The sequence below is a fragment of the Numida meleagris genome, chromosome 17, assembly GCF_002078875.1.
Source record: "Numida meleagris isolate 19003 breed g44 Domestic line chromosome 17, NumMel1.0, whole genome shotgun sequence".
NCBI classification, from domain to species: domain Eukaryota; kingdom Metazoa; phylum Chordata; class Aves; order Galliformes; family Numididae; genus Numida; species Numida meleagris.
In genome coordinates, this window is record NC_034425.1 from 1,188,692 (window position 1) to 1,216,058 (window position 27,367).

General features: G+C 50.7%; 1 protein-coding gene across 5 annotated transcripts; it reads left to right on the forward strand.

Annotated features, from left to right (window-relative positions):
• On the forward strand, positions 2,617 to 26,515 carry NDEL1 (nudE neurodevelopment protein 1 like 1). 5 transcript variants are annotated; one of them, XM_021415278.1, is made up of 10 exons: positions 2,617 to 2,731; positions 10,072 to 10,169; positions 11,598 to 11,751; positions 13,022 to 13,170; positions 14,225 to 14,361; positions 16,451 to 16,624; positions 17,386 to 17,477; positions 19,402 to 19,553; positions 21,347 to 21,478; positions 24,937 to 26,515. In XM_021415278.1, exons 2-9 carry the CDS (start codon positions 10,084 to 10,086, stop codon positions 21,441 to 21,443), a joined length of 1,041 nt encoding a protein of 346 aa, XP_021270953.1. In that variant the 5' UTR covers positions 2,617 to 2,731; positions 10,072 to 10,083; the 3' UTR covers positions 21,444 to 21,478; positions 24,937 to 26,515. The 5 variants fall into 5 exon arrangements, with proteins under 5 accessions (XP_021270953.1, XP_021270954.1, XP_021270951.1 ...); XM_021415279.1 differs by lacking the exon at positions 2,617 to 2,731 and adding an exon at positions 2,874 to 3,067; XM_021415276.1 differs by lacking the exon at positions 2,617 to 2,731 and adding an exon at positions 3,242 to 4,146.

The window sequence follows — 27,367 nt, forward strand, 5'->3', positions numbered from 1 at the left end:
CCTTCCCAGCCCATAGACAACCCCCGGGGGCCCTCACCCACCCTGCACCCCACCACTGTGGGCTGCCCCCATTTATGGGTCCCCCTGAGCTGTGACACAGCCCTCGTGAGCACACCTCCCATCCCACCCCACTTCCCACCATTAATCCCATGCCACAGTGACCTCCTCACAGGACATCCCTGGACCGTGGGACAGCCCCAGCTCCCTCCTCCCCACCACGAGAGCCCCCCTTTGCTGCAGCACATCACGTCTCTCTTTTCTCTCCGCAGCCTTTCAGCCAAGGGGCTTTTTGCTGGCGAAACACAAATCTGGCGGCGGCCACGGCCGCTTTGTGCGGCCACTAATGCTAAGTGACTGCTCCTTTGTGCGGCCGCAATGCCCGGCCCCTGGGCGAGCGCCTGGGAACGGCTCCAGCGTACAATGGGGTGCAGCCGGGAGCCACCTCAAAGCAAACATTGACTTAAAAATTGGTGTTAACCAGGCAGGCACATCAGACTTCTTGGGAAACACAGCCCCTGCCGCTGCGGCTTTGTTGGCAAAGGCACAGCCCCACTGGGACAAGTGTTGTAAAGGGGGGATTGATGCATTGGGAGAACTGCACCGAGAGGGTGGGGGAGTGTCATCAGACAGGGTGTGGTATTTGTGCATGGCTTTATCAGGATAAGGAGAAAAGATGGGCACTGTTTTGCTCCAAAGCACCACGGTGGGCATCCAACCTCCTCCACAAGGAGGGCCCCCAACCTGCTCAGTGATGTGCTGGCAAGAATCCAACATTCTCCAGTGAGCAATGATGGGCACTCAACTCTGCTCCAGAGCAGAGTGACGGGCAACCAACCTCCTGCAGAAAATAAGGTTGGGTATGCAACCTGCCTCAAAGCTGAGGAGTGAGCATCCATTCTGCTCCAGAGCATCACAGACATACAGCCTGCCTGAAGGAACAAGGATGGGCATGCAACATGCTCCAGAGCTCAACGGTGGGCACCCAACCTACTCCACAGAACCAGGATGGGCACCCAACCTGCTCCAGAGCAGAGTGATGGTCACCCAACCCATGCATGAGCACCATGGTGGACACCCAACCTGCTGCAGAAAGTGATAGGTATGCAAGCAGATCCAGACCTGAATGGTGGGCACACACCTGGCACCAGAGCTCTGTGGTGGGCACCTGACGTGCCCAAAGCTGCCTCTGGCTGCTCCTTGCTTGTGGCAGAACAGGGCTGGACACAAGGAGAGGGATCATTCTCCATGCCAGCCATATGCTTCCATCTCCCTCTGCCTTCCAAGGGGGTTTCAGAAAGCCAAGGGGGGTTTAGCATTGAGAAAAGGGAGGAGTTGGATGGGAGACACCACAGACAGCACATGCATCACCCAGGTGCAGGTTGGCATGGGAAATTTGCCCCCGGGCAAACCGGGGGCTGGGCTCAGCCTCCAGGAGGGCTGGAGCTCCTCCTGCAGAGACAGGCTGAGGGAGCTGGGGCTGTTCAGTATGGAGAAGGCTCCGGGGAGACCTCACTGTGGCCTTCCAGTACTTAGAGCTGATCAACTAGAAGGGGAGTGACTTTTTACATGGGCAGATAGTGACAAGAGGAAATGACTTTAAAGGGGAAGATTTAGGTCAGACGTGAGGAGGAAGTTCCTTACCCAGGGTGGTGAGGCCCTGGAGCTGCTGCCCAGAGCTGTGGGTGCCCCATCCCTGGAGGTGTCCAAGGCCATGGGTGGGCCGTGGGCAGCCTGAGCTGGGGGGGGGGGGGCAGCCAGCCCATGGCAGGGGTGGGGCTGGGGAGCTGTGAGGTCCCTTCCAACCCAACCATGCAGTGGGTCTATGGTTCTCTCTTTGCCCACCAACCAGTGGGACACGGCAGCAGAGGGGCCACGGGGATGGACGTGCCACGCTGAGGTGGACTCGGTGGCCTCGTGCCCACGCAGGACGCGCGCTGTCCCACCAAGGGACGCGTCTCCGGGTGCTGCCACGCTGCCAGCAGCAGTGGCCTCCAGCGAGGGAGGTACGAGGGCCTCCAACACCGCCATCGCTAATGACAGGCCGTCCGGCTAATTAGAAAGGGCAGAGAATTAAACATGCAAATGGAGCTGAAGCACGGGGTCGGCGTGAGGCAGCGGAGGTCGGCAGCAGGGCAGGTCCGTCCGACCCTGCGGAGCCCCGGGGGGACCCGGTGCGGGCAGGGCACGGCTGCGCCTGGGTCCCAGCCGGGAGCACGGCCGGGAGCTGACAGTCCCTGCGGCCATGGGACGGGAAGCGGGACAATGGCAGGAAGGGAGGCGGGCGGCGAGGCGGGCGGCGCGCCGGGACACGCGGGCCGCGCTCGGTGTCCGAGAGGGACGGGGACACCGCGACACAGCCCAGCCCGGACCGCACCGGATCACGTGGGCATCTCGGGACCCGCCGCTGTCCCGAGCCTGGCACTGGTGGGCGGCCCCGGCTCTTCGGCCTCGGTCGCTGGAAGAAGGCGGCACGTCCCTGCCCTGCCCGCGGCCATTTCTGAGTCTAAAAATAGGAAACCCAGGAGATCCGCGCCGCTCCAGACGCGGCACATCCCGGCCGCGCCCCCCGCCGCCACGCGTAGAAGTGGAATGGGGGCGTGGCCACCCCTCGCCCCGCCCTCAGACCGCTCCGGCGTGACGTCACAACATCGTCCCGCCCGCCGCGGTGCCCGGATGAAGCAGTTCCGCCGGCGGCGAGCGATGCTGCGGCTGTGACAGGGGATGCGCCCCGGTGAGTGGCGGCGGCGGCGGCTCCGGCTCCGGCTCCGGGCGCGGCGGGGGCCGGGGACAAGGGTGCTACGGCGGTCAGCAGCCAGCTCAGCGGGGGCAGCGGGCGTTGAGCAATGGGTATTGAGGGGCTGCGGCCCCGCGTCCCTCCACCGATTGGCTGCAAACTGACAACGGGGCACGTCCCGCCTTCCACCGCGTTCTATTGGCCGGCTGCGCAGCTTCTCCGCCTCCCATTGGCGGGCGCGCCTGCCTGTCTGTCGGCGTCCCGGCCTGGCCCTGCCCGCGCGGCCACCGCCCTGCGCGAGCCGCTGTCCCCCCCCCACCCCGAGCTCCTGAGGTAACGGCGCGGCCGGCGCCGTGTGTCCGTGGGAAGGAGAACGCGGGGCGAGCGCGAGGCGGGCTGGCGCGGGGAGGGGCGGGCTGCGGGACCCGGGCCGGAGAGAGCGAGGTTGGGGGCTCGGACGGGTCGCCCGAAGGCTGTGTGCGGGCTGGGGCGGGCGCCGGGGGGAGGGCAGCGTTGGGTGCGCGGGGCCCGGCCCGTGACTCGCGCGGGGACGCGCTCCCTCCGTCGGCTGAGGGGCGGCCGCTGCCCCGCGGTGTCACAGGTGGGCTCGTCCCACCCGGTGCCGGCTGTTCTCTTTCCCTGCCGGCCACAGACATAGCCCGTCTTCCTCCGTTCCCTTCCTCGCAGCCCAGGTGCGTGGGGCTGGGCTCGCGGTGCTGACAGCTGGCACGGCCTGCTCTGCTGTCACGTACGTGGCCCACGGATGAGGGCTTCAGGCAGTGCCAATTAACGCCCGCCCTTAATGACGCTGGTTGCAAGGAGCGTGCTGTCACCTTGCTTTTCTCTCACAGCCGCGGCTTGATTTGCTGCTCTGGCAGAGATGGCGTTAACTGCGTGCTGGTGCCAGTGCCACGGGTACATGTCTGCCCGGTATTTCCCAGCTGTTCACTGAAGGTTTTGTCCCTCTCCTCCTGGGCTCAGCAGGGCCTGCTCGGCTCCGTGCCGACGTGACCGAACTCGAGCAGGCCCTGCCTCGCTCTCCCAGTTTGATGAGTTTGACCCAAATTGCAGCAGACGTGCCGTGGAGGATGAGCACGCTGACACAAGGCAGAGCGCGCTCCTAGAGCTGGACTTTCAGCTGAGTGACTTCCCATTAACGTCTCCTGGTGACGCGATGGCTCTCCTCACCCACGCAGCCCCATTGTTCTCCACCCGTGCTCAATGACTCAGGGCTGCTCTGCTCCTTCCGAAACTCTCTTGGCTTGGTGAGGAGTGCAGAGAAGGATTTTTTTTTGCGTTCCTGGTGTTTCTTGCCCAAGGAAGTGGTTAAATGAGTGAAGCAGCAGCGGAAGAGTGCCTTGGATATTTAAGGCAATTTCATTTGGCATAAACACTCCAGGATCTTGTGGATGGTAGGTGGCCTTGCCAAGGTCGGTTTTTGGTTAGATATCTATTAGTAACTGTAGTAGCAAGAAAGACTGGCATGCTGTTGTATTTACTTGTTTATATTTAAACTTGATGCATCAGCAAAGTGGCAGTGCACAGACATGCTGGCTGGTAGTGCCAGCTAACTGTGCCCCTATGGGATGTGAGAGGTGTGGGTTAAGTGGTGTGGTTGTCTGTTTTGGTTTGTTCTTTAAATTATTAATCTTGGGTCTGCCTTGGAAGAGCTCCTCTGTCCTGCTCTCAGGCCTTAGCCTGGCTGGGCTGTGGGCATGCTGCAAGACAGATCCTGTGTGCTCACCTCTCAGTGTGCACATGCAAAGCTGTGGTCCTGCACGTTGCTGAGAGGTGAAGGTATGTACTGAGAGACATATGCACTCCTCCTTGTCCTCACCTTTTGAGGTAAAACCCTGCTTTCTGTGACCATGTGCAGGCTGTGGGCATGTGAGATAATCCTTCAACTGCAGGAAGGGAAAAGGGGGGAAAAGAAAAAAAAAAGTGGGCAGAGAATGAAGACTGCTGGTGTCTGTGACCTTGGTGCCACAAGGAGCGTTGTCACCAGAGGGGTGCTGCAAGGGGACTGCCAAGAGCATGGGAACAAAGTACTTCTTACTCCTTGAGGCTATTACTGCTAACTTTCATCTTGTGCAGTGTTTGCTGAAGGGACCTGAGGCCCTCTGCTGATGGCTGGCCTGTGACTCAGGGGTGCTGGGCGTTTTTACAAAAGGTTTTCCCACCCTGGTACCACTCAATTTTAGGAGATTTAAAGGCAGTTCATGGATCTGAGGAGAAACCTGCATTAAGTGCTTTTCTCTCTAAGTCTCTTGTCATTGTTCAGTGTCCAGAAGCATCATAGCCCTCTGGCTGCAGCCTTCCTGAGGAATTTCTTCATTGGGATGGTATTAGTTGCTGAGAAAATGTGGAGGCTCTAGGGACCTGCCCTGTGTCTTTTGTCATGGGCTCTGTGCTATGCTTGTCATAAACTCCCCGATGAAGTCACTGATCCTGGGCAATACGTGCTGCAGTGTTTCAGGGCTCTAAGAGAAAGGCAGCAAGGAGTTCAGGCGGATGGATAGCCAGGGTGTGCACAGCACGTGGGGCCTGTACAGGTGACCCCAGATCCTGGCACGTGCCCATGGGCTGGGGCCTTCTCTCCATCTCTGCAGGTGCTGGCCCTTGTGCCAGCCTCTTCAGGTCTTCATTTTGAGGATGCTTCAGTGGTGTTGCCTGGTAACAAATAGAGTCTGATGTTTTAAAATCATGTTGTTTGTGAAAGAAATAAATAATTTTTAGTACTGAATTCTCATGCCTTTGCTCGTTGGGGTGTGTGTGGGGTTGGTTGGGTTTGCCCCCCATCAGATACCATACTTGCTAGATATGCAAGTCTAGGCCACATGGTACGAAGCATACCTGTTAAATGAGATTAGTAAGGCTGATTCCACGAGACACTGTTGGGATAAGAAGGCTTTACTGTTTGCTCTCTGTTTGTTTTAAAGGCTTTTAGAGGCACAGAGTTCCCGCAGGTAGGGTTTGTTCATCTTCTGCCTGCTGCGCTGTCCACGTGGGAAGAGCAGAATTTATTATTATGGCAGGGGAAGAGGCATAGTGCTGATGCTGTGCGCTGTGACTATTTTTTTCCTGAAAGCTCATATGCTGCTGTTGTAAGAGGCAAGGAGGCATTTGTTGTGGTTCACCAGAGAACATTCAGTTCAAAAATAGTACTGCAGGAAAAGACAGAGGTTCACTTTCCAAAGCAGTGATGGAAGCAGGCAGCCTTCCAAAATGCGCATGAAAGTGCCTCCGGCTCCTATTGCAGGATGAGAAAAACAAGCACAAGTTGATTGGAGAAATCTAATCCGTGCCTTTTGATTGTTTGTTTGCTTTCCGTTTGCTAATAAGTGAAAGACAATGCAAATATGCTCAGATTCCCAGGCATGCTTTGAATCTTTGATTTAAAAAATAATAGTAAAATCCAGAGTTTAACGGGATGGGGGGTTACCTGTCAGGTCTTGTGGGCTGGGGGGGGTGAGGAATGGTAGAAACAGGTTTTCTTCAGGCTTTCGTATCTGTGAAAGGGTGTAAAATGGGCAGAGGCAGATAACGTGGGTTTGGACAGCCTCGTGCTGGCACTGCGTCCTGCCCTGCGTCACAGCTCTGGGTGATGCCAGCGTTCCGGGGCAGCGTCATTCCCTGTGGCGCAGGGAGGACTGCAGCTGTGACATGGCACTTCCCCATTCTGGGGGCTCTGGCAGCCAGCCTAAGTTGTTACACTGAGGAGTGAAGGCCAGATGTGACTTTGGCAGGATCTCTTTATCAAGTCCTTTCATAGGTAGTTATTTGTTTAATTCCAAAGGTCAGCTGACATTTGTATTACCTCTGGTGGTCAGCAAAAAAACCATGGATGTGGGAGTGCCAGCACTGTGACTTGTCACATCTGAGTAGCATTGCTGTGCCTCTTATTCAATTCTTCATCTTTGCTTCCTGAAAATATTGGGCAATCGCAGCTGCGTATGAGCAACACTCAGGATCACTTTGGACGCGATCACTTTGGATGTGCTTCTGTAGCTCGTGATGTGTCAGTCAGCGGAGCCGGCTTTTGAGAGTGGAGCAGGGTGGGTTCCGAGCTGTGGGAGGGCTGGCTGGGAGTCTGAGCATCTAAGCATCGTGTTGCGTTTCAGGCTTAGTGTTCTGGTCGGACATTTGATCCAAGCCATCACCCAGCCTCCAGTCACATGGGGAACCAGGAAAGCTTTTTTTAAGGTTCTCTGTTACGCTTCAAGCTGTGCGTGTGTTTTAGTGACTCAACTGAAAGGTGGCTCCTTGAAAATTCCAGTTTGGCCTTGAATGCAAGGCTCATTGATGCACGCGAGGGGAATGCTGTTTACCTGTTAGTTCAGACACTTCTGCTGTGTATTGGATTCAGACTTGAAGTCTTTTAGTATCTGGAAAATACTGAGTGACCCACTTGCAAGGATGCTTTTGGGAGTGGGAAGCCAGATCTGTCCTGCACAACCAGATAAGTAAGTAAATAAGAACACCAAAACACGATTTAGTGAAGTTCGGAACCTACAAGCTGCAGTTTTTTACAGCAATCACAGTGTGGAAAAGCTGTTCCATTTTAAGTGCAGAGCTGCTCTGTCCCACTGACTGCCTAATGGGGGCTTGAAAGGGGCTGTTCTGAACATAGCTCTTGTTGTAGAGCTGCTTGGATCTGGAGTTATGCCCATGTAACTGAGTTTTCCCAGGGTGCTGCATGAATGCTAAGCTGTGTTGTAATGAATTCCGAGTGGGCATCGGCAGGAGCCTGCTCTCATTTTCCCTGGAAGACGCTGCTGCATTGTCTTGTCTGTTCTGAAAGCCCTAGTGTTGTCTGTCAAAGGCTTGATTCTGCAAGTGCCACGTATGCAGGGGAGCTCCTGAATGGGAAGGGCTTGTGCTGGGCTCAGCTCTCGCACAGTGCCCACAGCCAGGGCAGCCAGCAATGTGCTACAGCAAAGCGATTGTATCTAGCTCTTGGCATTCCGTGGGCATCTGCTGTCCCACGCGTCAGATGTTCAGAGTTGTGTGTTATATTCTGCTAATGCTATGGAGCTGCTTTTTGCTTTTTTTTTGTGTACCTGTGTTTGGATAGGTCTGGTTGTCCACACTGTAAGCGGAGGGAATGGGCAAAGGCTGGCAGGTTGGGATCTGTATCTCCGAACTCTCAAAGCAATGTTTTGGCTCTGAACCACTGTGCGTAGTGTGAGTGTGCTCTCATCTTTCTCTCGTCCCCCAGGCATGGGAGAGAAGGCAAATGATAAAAGTTTGTTTGCACAAATGCTTAGCTAGCGTGTTGGCATGAGCATCTGATGGAGGTGTTTCTGTTGTGCAGTTGCCGGGTCAGAAATCAGTGCCGACAGCGTTAGGAAAACGTGGAGTGTGTGTCTGTGAGCTGTCCTGCATAACGAGATGGATAAGGCTGGGGGACTGCATGTGGCAGGTCAGCTCCATCCCACTGCGAGAGCCTGGGGGCCAGCTTTGGAGGACGATTGGGGCTCTGGTGAACTGGGGAGGACATGGGGGTCCCAGCCCTGCCTGCTCCTGGCTGCTCCTTGCAGGGCTCCTCGGGTGCTGGTTCCAAGGGCGTGCCTTGTGCAAGCAGACAGGAAGGAGTCTTGGACCCAGACACACGTTATCGTGGCTGCTTCTAGGAAATGATGTAAGGTACTTCCTCGTACCAACTTTTCTTTGAATTCAGCTCATGGGTGGCTCCCTGACTGTTTACCTTTAGAGACAGCTGTGGGAGCTGACGCTGTTCAGAGATACGCTTCATTTAATGAAGGGAAAATGTGCTTCTGACTGATCTGAGAGTGCCAGCTGAGAGCCAGGAGCTGCAGGACTTCTGCTGAAGCGGTTTCAGTGTGATTGGTGTGGGACTGATGTTACAGACAGCAGGCAGCAGTAACCAACTGCTCACCTCTTCCTCAACCCAGAAATTTGCATAGCAGTTCAGGAGCTGCCTGACGTGTGCCTGAGCCACAGCAGATGTCTGCCTGCCTTAATGCATCAGGCTGTGAGACGGTGGCAGCTCGGGAGGTGATTCATGGGCTCTGCATCCACTTTAAACGCAGGACTTGATTTGTTCCTGGTTGTGATTAAACTCCCCTGGTAACAGGTGCAATAACTGAAGCACATACACTCAAAGAAATTTTCTTCTGTAGAGGTACAGCAGAACTGAAAATACATGTGCTGGGAGGAGTGGTAGCTCTGCAGGTGTTTTATTTTCTCAGCTCAGGGCAATGTAGGAAAGGAGACATGGTCATTTGGCTCAGGCAGCATGAAGACCTGATTCATGACGAACTGCTTCTGCAGCAGAGCTGTCAAGTTATGTAAACACAGTGAGAGAGTTGAGGTTTTTCGGAGGTTTTGAGCACCCTGTGGGTAAGGTTGGTTTTGTGCCCCGGGTTGTGGCAGCTGCAGAGCAGTGTGCCAGCTCAGCCTTGCCTTACGGGTGAGCCAAGCACCAGTCTGTGGAATGGGCTGCTCTGCCCTCTGATGGGAGCGCTGCGATTGTTTTGTCCCACTTCTGGATGTCTAAAATGTGGGTCACTGAGATGCAGGACATGTCAGTGTGACACTGTCAGGCCTGGAGGGACAGCATTGGCTATTGATGACTGTTAGAATGTGAAAGTCAGGACTTTCAGGTCAGCTGCAGCAATGAATCCACTGCAATGAGCTTCGTACAAACATTGTTTAAAGCATGATAGAGGAGAGGTTAGTGTCAGCTTATTCTTTCCTGGAGACTTACGATCTATTTTTTGTTTTTTGGAGAGTAAAAAAAAAAAAAAAAAATGGCTGCCTGTGAGTAAGAGGGTTGATGGGAGCTTGGAAATGGCTCGGTGCTGGCAGGCTGGGAGCGGGCCTGGCTGAGTGCATCCCTGGGTAGTGCGGTGCGTGGCAGGTCCACCACCGCTGCTTCGTTCCCATCGTCGTGTTCAGCAGCGTCTGAGGTCTGGTGTGTGGGGAGCCCTCGTGCCTCGTGTTTGCTATGGTTGCACAGTGTTGCAGCATGCACTGTAGGAAAAATCTTTTACAAAGCGAAGTCAAGACCAGTGTTGGTCCCAAATGAGCCAGTGGCAGTAACTACTATTCCAGTGGTCGGTACAGGATACAGCCCAAATTTCTTGTCTCGCTTCAGGCTGCTGCAGGAGCGTTTCCAGAGGTTGGAGAGCATGACGTTACTTGTTACAGCAGGTCTCTACTCAGAGGTGGCTGTTAGGGATCATTAATGTTCTGCAGGCCAGTCTCAAGTCTGGGTGCCCCTGGCACACCGCGGCATTGAAGTACAGCAGCGTGTGCAGGTTAGTCTGCCTGCATCTTCATACTGAGTGGTTTCTTATGTTTGCATTCTACAGGTCATATTGAACATGGACAGTGAGGAAATTCCAACCTTCTCAAGTCCAAAGGAGGAAACTGCCTATTGGAAAGAGCTTTCCTTGAAGTACAAACAAAGGTATTGTATATTTTTCACAGTAGATTTGGATCTTAGTGACTGGAATGTGACTTAATCTATTTCTCTGTGAGACTTTACCAAAATGAGCGTGAGATATATTAAAGTGACTCTCTGCATTTCCAGCTGTAGATGCAGTTTTAGATCCAGCCTTGTGGAGGCTGAGTATTTTGTTCACAGTGTTACCCTGCCATCAACTCCAGACTCTGTTTGAGCACGTTAGAGCAAGAGAAGAGCCCTTTTACGATCCTGTGCATCTTTGTATAATTAAAATGCTGTCTTAAGAACTAGCTTGATGTTTTGCGGTAAGAAGACTGCCTGTGGGCTTGCCTGGTATCATTACTGTTCCCTCAGGCTTCTTGCTCTCTGTGTGAGAAGTGTCTGATTTGGTAGCTGGCTGCAATTTATTGCAGTGTGCTAAACCTCACAGTCCTGTGTTTGTCTCTGCCAGTGCCTCTCTTAAGGGGAACAGAAGGCTTTTTGGTTACAAAAGTGACAAGAGCTTGTGGGGCTGGTTTGGGTGTTTTGTTTTTTTTTTTTGAGGGGGGTGGGAAGTCAGCATTGGAGGTTTCCAGTTCATTCCCTTAGGAAAGCTTTTCTTGAGTTCCATGTTACTGGTATACAGTAGAAGCAAAGCCAGTTAAGCCTCTCTCAAGCCCAAGGAACCTGATGTGCAAGCTGTTTGGTTTTTTTTGTTTGTTTGGGTCTGTTTGTTTTTTTTTCCTGGGTGTTGGGGTAGGAGGTGAGCATTTGAGATCCCTGAGCTGTATCAAAAAAGCCAGGGTGTCGGAAAGCTCTCTCTCAAATGCCAATGAATATGTAGTTTCCTAAAGCCTGGTCAGTTTTCTCTGCTTGTCGCAAAGAGCTGAGCTATTACGTATAGTAAAGATGGAAATGTGGTTAGTGAAGTATGCGGGGTGGCTGCTTCCAGCAGTTTAATACCTTGCAGTGGTATAAGGCGGGTCAGTGCTGGCTTCCTACCAAAGATCTTAGTAACCCTGAGATTCAAACCTTAATGCTTTTCAGCAAACTTATATTTCCAGGTAGTGCTGAGATGCAGTGACTATTGTTCTGTGCTAGTTTTTGACCAGAAGCTCACTTTACTTAGTGACTCTCTCAAGTCTGCTAGAGTGAAGGCTTGTGGAGTACCAAGTGTCAACCCACAGGAATCGTGGAAATAGCCTTGATATAGTTTGTATTTGCATGTGCATTTAATATAGTTATTTGATATCAAGGAGTGAATTTCCATTTGTAGGTAAACTTAATGCAATTTCTCTCTTTCCCCCATTTTTTATTTTTCCTGTAGAGGTCTATGGATGAGGGTTAAGTACTTTAAAACTCTTGTTGCCTTTTCATCTATTTCTAAAGAGTGGTGGACTTGGTTTTTGCTTGAGAGGTGCTGCATTTTCAGCTGATGAAATCTCCTTACAGCTTCCAGGAAGCTCGTGAAGAGCTGGCTGAATTTCAGGAGGGAAGCAGAGAATTAGAAGCTGAGTTGGAAGCACAGCTAGTACAGGCTGAGCAGAGGAATAGAGATTTACAAGCAGATAACCAAAGGCTGAAATATGAAGTGGAAACGTTAAAGGTAGGTCTCGTCTGTAACGATATTGCTTCTTCCTACAAATATGTCTTGGGTATCGTTTTAGGCTGTCTGATCTGTTCTTGGTCATTGAATATTTAAATGAAGTAAAGGAGTCATCTGCTTAAGATCTAGTCTTGAGCATGGCATGTACTCCAAATAAGGCCAGCAGCATACTGGAGAAACTTCTCAAGGGCTTTTCCTTGTTCACATCATTAAACACTTGTCATTGAGTTTGTGCTCATTTGTTTGAATTCTCTAGGCTTTGCCAAGTGGTGGCTTTATTATGTACACAGGCAACATCAGCATAGCAACAGGGAGGACAACACAAGTATGTTTTGTCAGACCACCATGTTGTCTTCGTTCTTTACAAATCTTTTTTCGTTTTATTTTGTTTTTGCCCAGAACTTCTCCTTGGTCTTTTGAGACCCCAGTGAAAGGTGAAGATGGGTGATTTGGGCTCATCTTTCAGGGCGGTTCTCCTAATTTTTTCTTACTAGCCGTATCTATGGAGATGGGGATTGCATAAGGATCTGTGTGTACAGAAGATGAATTTTAGTTAATATCTATCCATTAAGAAGTTCTTACCTCTTTTGGGGTCCTGAAAAGTACCTGTTCTGGTGATCTTGGATTATTTTATGAAAGCAAGGGTTGGAATCTTACCCAATGACAACGATGTTTTGGGGATTACTTTTTAAAATACCCAGTCCCAGTTATGTCTGTAAGGCTGGTACTGATCTGTTTAAGGTCAGTGGTTTTTCCATAAGCCCCTATCTGTACCCTTAGGGCAGATGAGAGCATGTTTTGGAATTAATGTTCCAGTCTTTCGAAGTTAAGTCTGTGGACCTGGAAGTGTTCAGTAACAGATTTCAGTGGCTCTGATTTTTGGTAATGGAGATGTGGGATGAATTCTGGTAACAGTGTGGCTATTGTAAGGGGAGAGAGGCACTGAAGGGGAGGATGTGCAGTTTGATTTCTCTGCTTTTCTAGATGTTCGAGATTTTAGAGTAGCTGTGAATGCAGGCTGCTAAGAACAGATGCAGGAGTGCATCTCTGAACAGTGTCACGATGAGTAGTCAGGGTGCAGTGCTGTGTTTGTAATTGTATCCTTGGTCCAGTTCTGACGTTCAGGGTACGTTCCCTCTGCCTTTACAGTTTTTGCTGTGTATTACCAGCAATCCCAGAGCTGCAGACTGCAGATAGTGTGTTGCTTTGTCCCATTTGACTACTGAATGGATGCTTCTGATACTTATCTCTCTACATCTCTTTCTTTCAGGAGAAACTGGAGCACCAGTATGCACAAAGCTACAAGCAGGTGTCGTTGTTAGAGGATGACCTGAGCCAGACACGGGCCATTAAGGATCAGCTCCATAAGTATGTCAGGGAGCTGGAACAGGCCAATGATGACTTGGAACGTGCAAAGAGGTGAAGGCTGCAGAACTCTTTATTTCCTTAAATATTCACTAGATCTTGTTTATGTTATTCAGATTCATCATTTTACTATTCCTTTAAGAGGGGAGGGGAAAACGCACATGTAAAAAATTAAAAAAAAAAAAATTAAAAAAAAAATCCTAAGTCACTTGATTCTTTGTGAAATGCAGCTTACCTTTGGAGTTCACCTCCATCAGCTGGTAGTGCTGCATTACAGAAGAAAAACTTGGGGGGGGACCTGAAGTGCTTCGTGTTCTTGTGAGAAATGAGCTGTGCAAGTGAGGCCACTGTGCTGGTTTTGATACTGCCAGCCCAGTGACTCTTATATTTGTGATCCTTGTAGCTCAAAGCCCCTTTGAAGTAGGAAGCTAGTGCTTTACTTAGTCCCTTTTAAATTAAACACACCAAAGGAGTCTCCTCTTTCCTTGCATAACAGCTTAATGACTGTGGGGAGCAAATGTGGTCTGTGTAAGTGCAGAAAATGAACAGGCTGCTGCTAGAAACGCCCGTTTTTGGAGGAGATTGTGCTTCCGTTTTGCTGAATGGGAATTTTGCCATTGATTCAGTGGGACGAGGAATGAGCCTCTGGCTATTTGGCAGAAAGATCTAAGAGCTGGGGCCTTGTTTCCACAGTGCTCTTAACCTCATGACTAACTTTTGACACACATAAGTTCTCTCACTGAAATCACGGAACAAATATCCCAGTGCCCTTCCTTCTGTGCTCTGTGGGCTGTTGCCTGTTTCTCTGGAGCTGATACACTAAATACATGGTTTTGGAGAATGATTTGAGGGAAAATGGAGCTAGGTGGGCCAGTCTGGCTCTTTCCCAGCTCTTTGGTACATCTTGGAGAGCCAGATGCTATCGTGTTCTTTTCATCTCGCTCCCTTGCTTCTTTGGAGTTTTAGTCCTTTCTAAGAAGTATTTCCATAGCTTTCAAGTAACTAACTTGAATGTAGATCCTGCTAACACTTTTTCTCTATTATATATTTGAATACGCTTTTATGTTAGCTGAGCTGAAGAACCTAATATTCTGGATTTTGTTTCTAGGGCAACAATAGTTTCATTGGAAGACTTTGAACAAAGGCTGAACCAGGCCATTGAGAGAAACGCGTTTTTGGAAAGTGAACTGGATGACAAGGAGTCATTGCTGGTTTCTGTGCAGAGATTAAAGGATGAAGCGAGAGGTATGGCTTGCTTGATTAGTTCTGTCTTCGTACGTTGTTGGCTTACTAACAGAGACATGAAGCAACCAAAGCTCATGTTTATAGAAAGCCTCACATAATGAGATTGAAACTGGATGTGTAATACAAGCGTTGGAATTTACTTACTAATAAACAATATGTCCTCTGTTCCTTGTATGTCCACTGAATCTAAGAGGAAAAAATTCTTCATGTAGGGCAGAATTAGTATCAGTTTCTTTCAGGATTTTTAACCAAGGTAAGTAGAAAAATAGTGTTTTCCACAAATTTGGTAGAGCTGAAAACTGTTCCAAAAGTTCCCTCTCTGTGGCTTTGTGCCACAAGGCACGGGGAAAGTACAGGAAATAACAGGGAAATGCATGCTAAATGGTAAATAACTATCTTCAAAAATGCTGCCTGCTGTTACCTTCTAAACCTGTTGGAAATTGTCTGGCTTCTTTAAGATATTCCAGTGAAGACTGTGGTTAGACCCGTGGCATCAGAGATGCTTCAGGTAGTCTTTAGTGCTATAATCAAGAGTAGGGAATTCACTGAGAGATTTCATGTCGAGGACATGGGGGAAAATTTATTTTTGTGGTTGGGGAACATGATTTCTGTAGTGGGGCAGTGTGCTTGTAAGCGTGCCATCACTGTAGGATAGAAATCAGTGTTTTCCAACATTCTTTCCAAACTATTTCTTTGGAAACAATTCTTCAGTGAAGACCAGGATCTGGCTGTGAGACCACGCACTTGACAAGGGGCTGGCTTTTCTTGGGTGTTCTTTGTGAAGCTTTTTTAAGCAAGTTTGCAGCCCTCAAATTGAAAGCCACTCTTGGAAACAGGGTGAATTTTTTAATAATAAATGTCAAAAGGGAGATTAAGTGGGAGATTAAATATTTTCTGAAGAAGTGTATGTGCTGCAGTTTGGGGTTCAGGAAGTAATACTGGGGGGGGAAGAAAAGAAACCTGTTTTCTGGAAGGCTAGAGGAATCATCAAACAAGGCATCCCGTTTCTTAGAGGAGGAGTTTGAAAATTTGTAGTATGTGTTAGGACAGCAAAGTTGCATGTTATTCCTCCTGACTGCAAGCAGGAATGCTAGCTTCTAAAAGAACAGATACGAGTCAAAATTTGTGACTGGCACAGTACTCTTCTGCAAGTCCAGTTAGGTTTTCATTTTAGCCGTGTGGTTTTCTTTAAGTTATTTTCTAAAAATTCAGGACAGCTTCAAAGCCATATGATATAAGGGACTCAGTGACCCTTGTGAGTCCCTTGTGGGTGAAACAGTGCTACAACTATTTTGGTTCTTGGATGTTGTACCGGACTGAGGCAAGGAATTAGAACTCCATGAAAGACTGAGTTGCTGCACCTAAAAAGGAAACAAAAAACCCCAACCATATAATGCATTATTTACTTGCATCTGGGCCCTCGTAGAGATTTTATAGCTTCATTACTGAATTGTGCTGGATGCTCTTCGTAGCAAATCTGTGTGAAAATGGGAGGGAGCAAAGCAGTGATACAGAGCAATCCGGAGAGAGAGAGGGAATAAAACGCTGGTTTCCTTATTTCCCTTCTCTTTCCCTCTTATTTGGGCTGTGGACCTCTTCAGTCTGCTCTTTCACATCTTGATGAATCAGGAAACAGCAGACACAGTCCTTTCACAATATCTGGCGAGTGTGCAGTCCTATGGATTATTAAACTGGAAGGGCAGCATTGGGAATTAGAAACACGAGTTCAGGTCATTAATCTGTTTTCCTAGCCTCCCTGCTGCATGCAGTTCAGCAGGCATTTGGGGCTGGCTGTGTTTTTTCAACACGCTTTCCATGGAGCTCAAAGTACAAGTGGGGAGGAGTGCTGAGGCCAGGTCACCTGCCACGCTCTCTGGGCCAGCAGTCTCTGGCTGCCTTTACATCCAGCAGTGGTGGGCAGTGATGGTATCAAGCTGTGCCTTATCTGAGACAGAGGTCTTTGCTGCTGGAGAAAGCCAGCAACAGTGAATCTCTGTTTGGTTATTGCAAAGTGTTCCCTTCTAAATAAATGAACAGAATGCTGGGGAAATCTGTCACTGATACGATGTGTGTTTGGCTTCACCCTCAGACTTGCGGCAGGAGCTGGCAGTGCGGGAAAGGCAGCAGGAGGTCACCCGGAAATCTGCGCCCAGCTCTCCAACTCTGGACTGTGAGAAGATGGATTCAGCTGTCCAGGCGTCTCTCTCCTTGCCAGCTACCCCTGTTGGAAAAGGATCAGAAAATAGTTTTCCTTCCCCAAAAGGTATGATTCCTAGAACTGTGCCGGGTTGGTTGGGAGTATGTTCTGCTTGTCGAAAAACAATTTCAGACAAGGCCCTTGTTGGGAAACTTGAAGTAAATACGGGTACGTGTGGATCCCACATGTATTGCATAACCGAAGCAGCATCAGACCTATTTAATGAATATAATTAGTTAATACTATGGAAAAGAAAGACTCTGAAGCTTAGCTACTGCTTTGTAGGGGCAGGGATTGTACTCTGCAGTAGATGACTGCAGTAAAACATATTTGGGGTTGCAGAGAAGTGCAGTGAGTAATATTTCAGCTTAAGTGCAGTGGTGGGTAAATAGTGGGTAGCAGTTCTGACAGTCTAGTCTTTGTTGCCACGTGCTTCCGGGGGTGCTGTTCTCTCAGGAAGCAGTGGGATATTAGCCTAGTCCTCTTCCCATCTGGAAGTTCTGGGCAATCACAAGGATTAGAACATTTATTTATTTATTTTAAATTTAAAGTAGATTCCAGAGAAAGCTCTGGTTGGATTAGATAGATTGCAGGCAGTAGCTTTGCAGATGGAGAGTGCGTGAGCTCTGCATGTGTATCTAATGGAGAAGAGGGTAGTGGGCAGGAATTAAGCTTTCTCTTCTTTGTGTGGCTAGTGATTGTGTAGTCTGTGGTACTGTGTGTACAAAGAGTCTGCAGTAAGATTTTAGATTTACCTCTATATAGAAGTTATTAAAAAAAAAAACAGTGGAGGAACGACACGTATAATAAAATGTGTTTGTTTGCAGCTATACCAAATGGATTTGGTACAAGCCCTCTTACTCCTTCAGCTAGAATATCTGCACTCAACATCGTGGGAGATCTCTTACGGAAAGTGGGGGTGAGTGCTCTGTGCTGAACTACCCCCAGCTCTGTGCCATCACCGAGCGTTCAGCCATGTATGGAATGGAAAGGGCTTGGCTCATACTGAATTAGTGCTAGGGTTTCTAAGGTGTCTCTCTTAAATTGTCCACATTTAGTGTTTGGGATGTGATAACACTTGTTTTTTAATTGTCTTGATTTATGGAGCAGGTTGCTGAGGTTCTGATGCCAACATTTAGTGATAAAATTCATATTTGGAGTAAAAACGTTTTTGGTGCACAGAGGCTGGACATTATTAGACACTTGTTCATATTTCACATGAAAGCAGGACTCATCTGAACCTCAGACTTAGTACCCACTGCACAGTTGTGTTATGTCATGGAAGGTGAGCTGATATCAGACTGTTGGTGTCTCTTCTCGTGTCTGAGGAGATCTGCAGAAGTTACTGAAAACTTAATTAATTGTTCTTAAAAAATAAAATAGAGAGCCTTTTGGTAAGAAAGTGAAAAAATAAATCAGGAGAAAGCCAAGCATTCCCATCTGTAGTTGATTGGGAAGTGAAATGTGTGAGCCCCTAAAGGGATTACAACTGTAAGCAGGGAAGAAGCAGTTCTGACATCTGTTGCTAAGGATGCCAAGCTTTCCAGCTGAATGAAGACATGACTTTTGAGTTATGAGAAGCTTGTTTACTTGCCTCCATGGGTAGTGTTTCAAGTGGAAGCATGGGCAGCCTTGGTGTCTAGCCTCCAGGGCTGGCTTTCCTCTGTCCCTTGTGGTTAGCACCAAGAACAGAAATATCTGAAGTTGAGATGGTTGTTTTAGCAAAGTTTGCCATTAAAAATTAGATCACTGCTTGTATTTGGAGCTGGTGAGCTCAATGCTGGGTTGAAAGGGCAGCAGGACGGCTCAGGGTTACAGAGTGGCATGTTTAAAATGGGATCATTGTGAGTAAGAGTCTGTAGGGGATTTAGGGAGCTTAATGACATCCCATGTGATTACTCTGCGAGGACAGGAAATGCCAAATAAGCATGCTTCTTTCCCAGCCTATTCTTAAACACACACTGCCAGTGATGCAAAATTCCAGCTCATGCATTTATTTAGTAATAATTATAGGATGTTCAGGATTTCTCTGGGTTGGCTTACCCATAGGATGCCTCATGCTATGCCTTAGGCTCCCTTTCTCTCCAAGATGTTCCCCTCAGCTTTCTTGCTCGCATGTGAGACAGCAAACTACATGGCACAGATCACACTGCTGGAGAGAACCAGGGTTTTGGTCTCCTCCCTGCCAGGATTCAGCAGATGGGGCAAGTCTGCTACCTTGTATAGGAGAAAAAGAGCTTGTCAGGCTTGCTTGGGTGTAGTAGAGATGAGGTAGAAACGCTGGAGGTATGCGTAACTGCTTTTGTTTCCCTCTTCTCATGCTGTGTCTGTAGCACCTCTTCTGGAGCTTATCAGGGAGCATTAAGAAACTGGCTAAGTTTTGCAGGCAGTTATTAAGAAAGAAATACCAGAAGACATTGTCCTGCAGAAAAATGCAACTTTCCAAGTATACTGTCCCTCCTGAAACTGGAAGTTTCTGCTTTTGGTTTTCCTTGAGTTTTTTGGTTAGCTTACACCAGCCTCACTCAAACTCTGGAGCAAGAGGTTTCAGTAACTTCTTCTAGAGTCTGACTTTCCTGCTTTAGGTACCTAAATGGGAGTTCATTTCTTCTAAAGTCTAAAGGATTGCACCTGGCAGTCTGGGTCAGCATCTCATTACGTGGTTCTCATTTGAGAAAATGACAGCTTTGTTCCCATTTAGCTCAGTTTTTGCCAGAGGTGATCACACTGGGGTTCTGATCATAGTGATCTCTGGTCATGTGAAAGACTGAACTTGAGCAGCAAAATATTTTCTCTAAAATATCACTCTTCTCCCTCCCCCCACCCCTTTTTTCCTTTCACAGGCCTTAGAATCCAAATTAGCTGCTTGCAGAAATTTTGCAAAGGACCAGGCATCACGGAAATCCTATATTTCAGGGAATGCTAACAGCAGCACGATGAACAGCAACGGCACAAAGTACCCTCACCCTGGGCATACTTCTTTCTTTGACAAAGGGTAAGTCAGGATGTATTTGTACACTGAGGGGGCGTGGGGTGTTTCAGGATGCTATGTGAAGCAGAAGTTTTCCTTGGCTTGTTTTTAGCCCACCACAGCTTTCTTCAGTAAGACAAATAGTTTGTGGAGCCAGGTTCTCAAGAGGACAGAGAAGCAACATTACACTGCGGGCTTCTGTAAAGCAAAGGGAAAAGCAAGTGTTTGACCTCTCAGCTGGTAGGATGCCTTTGCCTGTGCTGCCCCTCTGCTCCTCAGCTCTTGGTGGCTGTGTAAACCTTCTGGTGCAGTGATTGTGCCCTTCAGAAGGATCTCAAGCAGACAGTGATGGAGTTGCCATAGCTACTGGTGTGCTTGTGTATGGGGAGTGCCTGAGCTGCAGACCTAGAGGTTCCTTTAGTAAGAGCAGCTTAGTGTGGGGAGCATGTGTTCCTTTGGAGAGTGATGCCCTCTTTGCTCTGCTCCTCTCCTCTATCAGTGGAAAAGAAAATGTTAACTGTGTAATCCTAGCTGGCAGAAGGGGAACTGTCCTGTATTGTCCTGTTGTGTGTCAAACACAAGGCTAGAAGCAGCTTTTGCAGGAAAAACCACCCTGTACTTCATGTGACTTGCTTCCCTCTCTGATACAGGGAAGCAGTTCAGCAGGAGGATTTTCCCACAGGCCTTGGTAGCTCAGAGCCCTGCAGGTGTATGAGCAGCCCTGAGTGGAAGGATCCACAGCTGAGCTCTCCTCCAGTGTTACCCAGTGATAGGGAAACCTGTGCTCGGTGTCACTGAGCAAAATGCCTTCCATGCTCTCTGCTGGTTGTAGTCTTCCCTGTTAGACTTCAGGCCAGTGCAGCTTTAATGCTGACGTTCAGCACGTCCTCGATACAGAATTTATTTAGAGCTTTAAACAAGCTGTTACCAACCTAAAGAGTGCCATATAGAGAGCAGACAGGCTGCGTTTCTGGAATCCTCCTTGTGTGAGCTGAATCGTGTTGCTATGTGGGTAGCAGGGCAAGCTGCATCTTAGAAACTGGCAAGAGGAACTTTCAGACCTACTGTCTTTTCTTGCTTTTGAAAAGGGAGTGCTCACATACTTAGCAAGGTCAGCAACACGTGCAAATGGGACAGACTTAGAGGTTGTCTGCATACTGGGAGGCTGACCAGGGTCTCTGCATCACCACAGCAGTGCTCACGCTGGCAACGTGGGCTCAGTTTCATGCATGAACTGTCAGGGCAGTGCTGGGGAGAGATTAGAACTGTTCTTAGGAGGCAGCATGGCTAAGCTGAATTGTGGTATGGCGAATAAGCTGATTGCTGTGTGGGATGGGAGTCACTTCTCATTACCTAGGTTGTCATCACACTTGTTATCTGGGCTGGCTGCCTGCAGTTCAGGGCAGGCTGTACTGAAAAAGGCTGAGAAATGCATCCTGTTGATTGATAGTGAACTTCCACAGCAGACTTGAAGGGTGTTAACAGACTGGAAAAGTGAGTGGAAGTGAGCGATGCACTTACCTGCGTGTTGTTAGAGCTCCTTGCCAGGGCCCCGCTGTCCCGTCCCTCCCCTCTACACACAGGTGTGCTGCTGGCAGTGGGATCACACCTTGCTGTTGTCCTGCTCTGCCTTCCTGCCCTGCTCGTGGCCCGGGGCTGGGCGCAGTGTTGTGCTGCACACAAACCTGCCTGGCTTGGTGTGTGTGAGAGCTGAGCAGAGCCCTCCCATCAGCGAGCTTTGCGCATCGCGGTGGCTGGGCACGAGGGGCTGAGCCGAGCCGTGCCCTTTCTTCTCCCCTCTTCTCCTTTCTCTCCAGCCCCTGTACTCTCTTCCCTGCCCCAAACTGTCGCTGGAGCCTGAAACAGCCACGCGTGCTCGTAGACCCGGTCCAATCTGCAGCCGCTGCCTTATGAACAGCCAGTTGTTGGGTGGTGGGATTGTGCCAGAGGTAATCCAGCTGTGTCATTACAGTTCCATGTGCTTTCCTTTCTCTGCCTTTTTGTTGGTAAAAGTGTTTGAGCCTCCATCTCTCATCAAACACCTGCTCTCTGCGTGCTGAGCAGAGCTGAGCAGGCAGCTGAAGAAGGTGCAGGAGCAAGGATAGGAGCAGTTACCTCAGAATCAATTGAGGGGACGTTTGGAGAGCAGCTGGGCTTGCACGCGAGCTTTGCAGAAGAATGGGAAGAGGCAGGAATTAATTACTGTGTTGGTTTTTGTTGTTTTTTTTTCTTTATGCTCTACCAAGTCTGATATAAGATTGGTTTGCTACAGACTCATTCCTTCAGGAATGTGATGGCTCTGTGTACACACCAAGGCCTAGCAGAACAGCACCCGAGGGATGTTCTGATAGAAACTTGTTTCTTTGCAGTCATAATTGTTCTTAGCTGTTAGGAACTTTGATCCAACTGGGGAATAAAGTGGCTCTGACCTTGATGGGCGCCGCAGAGGCCTGGCACTAGAACAGCTGAGCTGGGACAGCAGCGAGCCAAGATGAGGTGTTTGTTCCTTGGGGCACGACCTCCTTGCTCACATCTCCCTTGCTCCTCTTCCTGCTTTCCTGAACGTCAGAGTCATTGCAGCTGATGTTTATTCTTAGATGATTTCTGTGAATCTGCTGGGCTATGTTTAAATGTGAGAAATGCCTCTGCTTGCACGCTGCCAGTAGTCCCACCATGCATGCAGGTATAGTGGCAGTTGCTGCACCTAGGATCCCCAGCTGCCCTGCAGAGCAGAGCATCCTTGTGCAGAGCTCAGGGGGCAGCAGCCAGGTTCGGTCAAACACTTTTCCCTGTGTCTTGCACTCAGGGTTCTGCCCATGAATGTCTTTATTGTGTCCATAAACTGTTTCACTTTTTCTCCACTAGGCGTGAAAAGGTGATATTCCCCACCTTGGTCATGGGTAAATGAATTCATTTGCAATGATAAGCTGCATGCATTTTAACTCCGGTGCTTGGAGGTGCAGAGTTGGTGGTTATGCTAACTGCATGAGGTAGTTCTCGTAGCATTACGAACTAATAATAGGCAATGATCAAAGCCTGAGGCTATAATCTCTCTCTTTCTCCTCACTTTAGATAAGTTTCTCTGGTGCTGTGACCAGTTTCAACTACAGGACTGAGTGCTGCTTGCTTTCTTGGTTTAATCTCTTCAAATATATGCATGTTTCTGATGGAATCGGGTATCAGAGATATGGGTGAAGCATTGCTGCTGTTACTCCAGTTAATTCTGGCCATGTTTCTCCTTCAGCACTGTGCTGGGTGTTGGCCTGCCCCTGGAGGGAGGAGCAGGGAGGGCTGGTGCACACAGTGAGGTTCCCTGACAGCATCACTCACACAACCTGGCGTCCTTCCCCATCCCACATGTCCACGTGAGCTGTTCAAGTTCCTGCTGGTGCTGCTGGAGCATTTGGGAGAATAAGGGAACTGTGTGATAGCACTGATCTGCTGGGAAGCTTGCTTCTTTGTGCTTCCCTGCCTGTCTGGCTCCAAGTGTGCTCTGCCCACACCCATTTGCTCGCCAGGCTGGGTCATTCAGCTCCAGGACAGTCTTCTGTTGAGGTTCTGTTTGATGCTTAGAGTGCAGGGAGCCTCAGAGACCTCATGCTAAGGACAAAATACAGCTTGCAATACAGAAAAACAAGTGAAAATCCATCTGGAGCAATCACGGGGCAGAGAGCAGCTGGAAATGGGCACCAAGTTTATGCCACTGTCAGGACAGCACGCAGAGACACCCGGCAGAAGCTGCTGCAGGGGACGTTACAGCAGGGACTGCTGGAGCCACCACAGGGCCAGCTTCCTGCGGGTCAGGGCTGCCTCCTGATCTTTATTTCTGCACCATGGGCAAGGCCGGCCGAGCAGTGTGCAGCGTGAGGTTCCTTGTCCTGCTGCCCCCGCTCAGCGCTGCAGCTCGTTCTCCTCTTTGTGTCGGGCTTCATGAAATTGTTTGTGACATTGGTGGCTCAGTCTGGGCCCTGCCACATCTGCGTGGCATCTGTGCAGAGGGCCTGATTGCCTCATGGCCTCTGGCCTTGTTTGTATTCCTCTGGGATTGAGGAAAGGGCGCCCATGCTGCTGAGTGGGAGCAGGAGCTGAAGGGCATTACATCCTTTGAAGGTGAAACTCTGCCATTCCTGCCTTGAATGTCTGTCTTCCCTTCCAAAGGAAGCAAACCACTGTATTTTAATCCCATTTATTTGTTCTTTCTCCCTTGTGCTGCTTGGCAGAGCCCCTTTCTACTTGATAACTCATTTGCAGAGTCATGCTGAGTCCAGGTTGGCTTCATGCCCCTTCATTCAAGTGAAAATAGCAGAGTACATCTGCCCTAAGACTCTTCCAGCAGCTTTTTGCTGCATGCAGTCGTGGAGGCACCTGCCTCTGAAACGCACTGGGGATCGTATCTCAGTCAGTTGGAATTTCAGCCTTAACAGGGAAGGAGATGGCAAAGGTTTCATCCTGCTGTGAGCCTCGGGGGAGGTGAGACAGGGACGGGGAGGGCCCTGCAGCAGCGAGCAGTGTGTTACCATGGGAAGCCAACCTTGCTAGCAAGCATTCATGTTCTTCACCTGCTCCTCTGGAGCAGTCCTGTAATTGCCTGGGACAAGGGGCAGTGGTGCAGCAGTTGGGTGGGCGTGCTGTCCTGCCAAGGGGTAACTGCATCTCCTTATCTAGGCTGGGCTGATGGCAAGCAGCAGATGGGGAGCTTAGGTGCGTGCTGAGCCTCATTGCAGGAGATCTGTCAAAGCCCAAACAGGGTAGAGACTGTGGAAAGCTGTCACAGGCGTGTGCTGCTGCCCAGGCTGCGTGCCCTCACGGCCGAGAGCAGCTTTGGGAAGGGGGAAGCTCGTGGTTTGCAGCCAGGTGGAGGCTGGGGGCTTGGGGGCTCAGTGGGGAGGAGTGGGGCAGGCCTGGAAGTCCCCAGAGCCCCCGCTGCACCCCGAGCTCTGCTGTGCTTTAACCTACGCTGCCTGTTCTCACTGAGCCCATTCTCCATTGTGTGGTAGCACCCTGGCTGTGTGTGTGTGCTGAGGGACAGACAGATGCCTCCCATCCGCTGTGCTGGGATCAGCCTGTGTTGAGCCACCCGGGATGGGCACATGGGCTTGAGGGGAGCCAGCCCTGCCTGGCTATGCCCTGGGGGCTGTAGGCTGGGAGCAGCTCCTGCCAGGCAAACGGGCAGGGGGAAAGATGGGGGGAGCAGGCCTATGGGGCAGCTGTGCTGCCTTTGGTGCTCCCGAGGCCATGGCCCCTCGTCCTCCACTGTGCTGTCAGCACGGCACTGTCCCTGGGTGCTGTGGGGGTGTATGTGCAGCAAGGAGCTGGGTCTGCTCCACAGGTCCTGGGGTGGAGGGTGTGGGCTCAGCCCCCAGGGTAGGGCCTGGCGCTGACGTGCCTGTTTCTTGTTGCTTCCCAGGGCAGTGAACGGCTTTGATCAAGGAACCCCGGGACTGGGAGCCTCCAGACCTTCCTCAGCACCTGGCATGCTCCCCCTGAGCGTATGAGTCGGCACCAGGTTGTGCTCGGACTTGCGGACGCTTTTCAGCCCAGCAAGAGAAGTGCTTTGGTTTCCTCCCCCTCCCTGCCCCGCGGGAACAGGACCCACACCATGGCATGCGGCAGTGCCCGTGCTGCTGGAGGAGACCCCGTGCTTGCAGCCTTTCGTGTCCTGTTAATAGAGTTAACGATCTCCCATCGCTGTAGGGACGTGCTCTGTGGCCCCATCCCACGTGTTGCACAGGCTGACACAGCGCTCTGTTCCAGGGGATGCAGAACCTCAGCCCGGTGCTGCTCGACCTGTCACTGCATCTCTTCTCTCAGTTAGGTTTGGTGTGACAAAAACATTTGCTGCTTTTCTTGAAGGCTGCACCTCCCCCTCCCTGATCTCGCAACCATTTAAGGCATCCAGCTGCTGTCCTCCCCATCCAACCTCTCAAAACACACGGGGTGAGGCTGGGAGCAGGAGAGGTGACTGGCAGTTAGCTCTGGGGTCTGAGTTACTGCAGCTTAGAAATCACAGTTGGACAGGTGAGCAGGTGGCTGTGTCCATAAGGAGGAGAGCCCTTCCCCAGCTCAGCAGATGGGCACAGAGCTGCTGCGGTGAGGGGGGGGCAGCAGGCTGGGAGCAGCTCTCATCATTGAGCGCCAGTGCCCTTACAGCCCTGGGGTGAGCTTGGCTGGAGCCTCCTCCTTTGGCACAGGCTCTGCAGCAAGCGTCTGTCTCCCATGTGCCTGAACCATACCCCCAGTCCCAGCCCTCTGCCCTCCTTAGTGACACTTCTGCCCCCCAAACCAGACAGCAGCTCTGTAGGAAACCGCTAAGCCCATGGGCCGCACTGCCCACAAACTGCCCGCTCCCAGGCCCCTGTATCCATGGACCCTGTGTTCAGATCTGTAATATAGGACTGGATTTCACAGCGTCACCTGCAGGCTTCTGTGACAGTGTTGGGCGACTGTACCTTGTGGGTCTTCCAAGCGATGTCTTTGTGCGATTCCTCTGTCCATGTGCCTCAGAGGCGGTGGATTTTGACGTGAACCAACACATCCCACTGGGATTTGAGAGAAAAAAAAAAAAAAAACCTTCCTTCCCTGTTTGGTCCATGGCGTTCCATTGGCTCTGCAGCTCTATGTTGGTTTATTGACAAGTGCTGAGACAAACCACCGGCCCCAGCAGAAAAGAGGTGGGAGCATCCCCCTCCCCCCCTTGCCGTTAGGGCCCCTGTGGTCCCTCCTTTCCTGTGCATCCTCTGCTGCATTTGACTGTTTACATTTGTTTTATTGTACATAGGTTTGTAAACATATTATCTTTGCCTAAGATCTTTGTACATAACTTAACTTGGGCTTTGTAGCTTTATTTATTCAAAGTCTATATGGCATGTTTCAATAGGACAGTGTACCATACCACCATGGTCACACAGCATAATGTGGTTTAAAGACAAAAAAAAAAAAAAAACCTGAGAGTCATATTCCAGAAATAAAGTTCTTTTAATGTGGAATGGGTGGATTTTGCAGGCGAGGCAGCGGTGCCTGGGTTTTGTCCTGCAGCGCTTTGGGCCGAGCCCTGGGGCAGGGTGGGAAGCGCTGCTCTGCTGTGCAGCTCCTGCCCCTTCCCTGGCGCTGCACGCTGCTGGGACGCAGCAGGGCTGAGCACACCCCGAGCTCCCGGTGCTTTGGAGCAGGAATCTGCGCTTGGGGAGCTGGTGGAAGCCTCCAGCCATGGGGAAACAAGGGGCAATGCTGTGCTGGCTCCATGCACCCCACCTGGAGCTGTGCCCGCTGCAGCACTGCCCCCCAGCAGCAGAGCCCTGTGCTGCTGCTCAGCCCCCCACGTGCTCCTGGCCCCCACATTCCTGTCAGCTGCACCAGCAGCCGTCCCCAGCCCACTTGTGACCCAGGATCACAGCACTGCCCTTCCTGCTGCTGCCCTGCAGCGTGGCACCCCATGGAAATGCCTCACTGCCAGCTGGGGCCAGGGCAGAGGCACGCACCCAACTGCGGCAGCTCCCTCCTAGGGGAGAAGTGCTGGGCAGGGGGACAGGGACACGTGGACAGGAGCACTTCCATCACAGTCAGGTGCCCCCCTACTCCTTAGAAAATCCCCTCACAGCAGCAAACTGTTCTTGCACAGAGCCCAAGTGGCTGCAGTACTGCAGGGAGATGAGAGCACAGGCCACGACACAGGGCATGGCACCATTTCTGCAGCACTGAGCAAACCGTGGGGTTGTGAGGCTCTTCCTTTGCCGCAGGAGCAGCAGCAGGCACAGTCCTGAGGGCAGCCCCTGCCCAGGGAGGTGCTCAAGGCCCAGGCTTGGTTCAGGCCCTTCAGTGCAGCTCCCACCTCCGCCACT

Bases quoted from the DNA above. Each gene is read 5' to 3' on its own strand.
- NDEL1 (XM_021415276.1), top strand. The intron at 17,478-19,401 runs GTGAGTGCTCTG...TTCCTTTCACAG, and splicing joins ATCTCTTACGGAAAGTGGGG to GCCTTAGAATCCAAATTAGC. The intron at 19,554-21,346 runs GTAAGTCAGGAT...CTTTCTCTCCAG, and splicing joins ACTTCTTTCTTTGACAAAGG to CCCCTGTACTCTCTTCCCTG.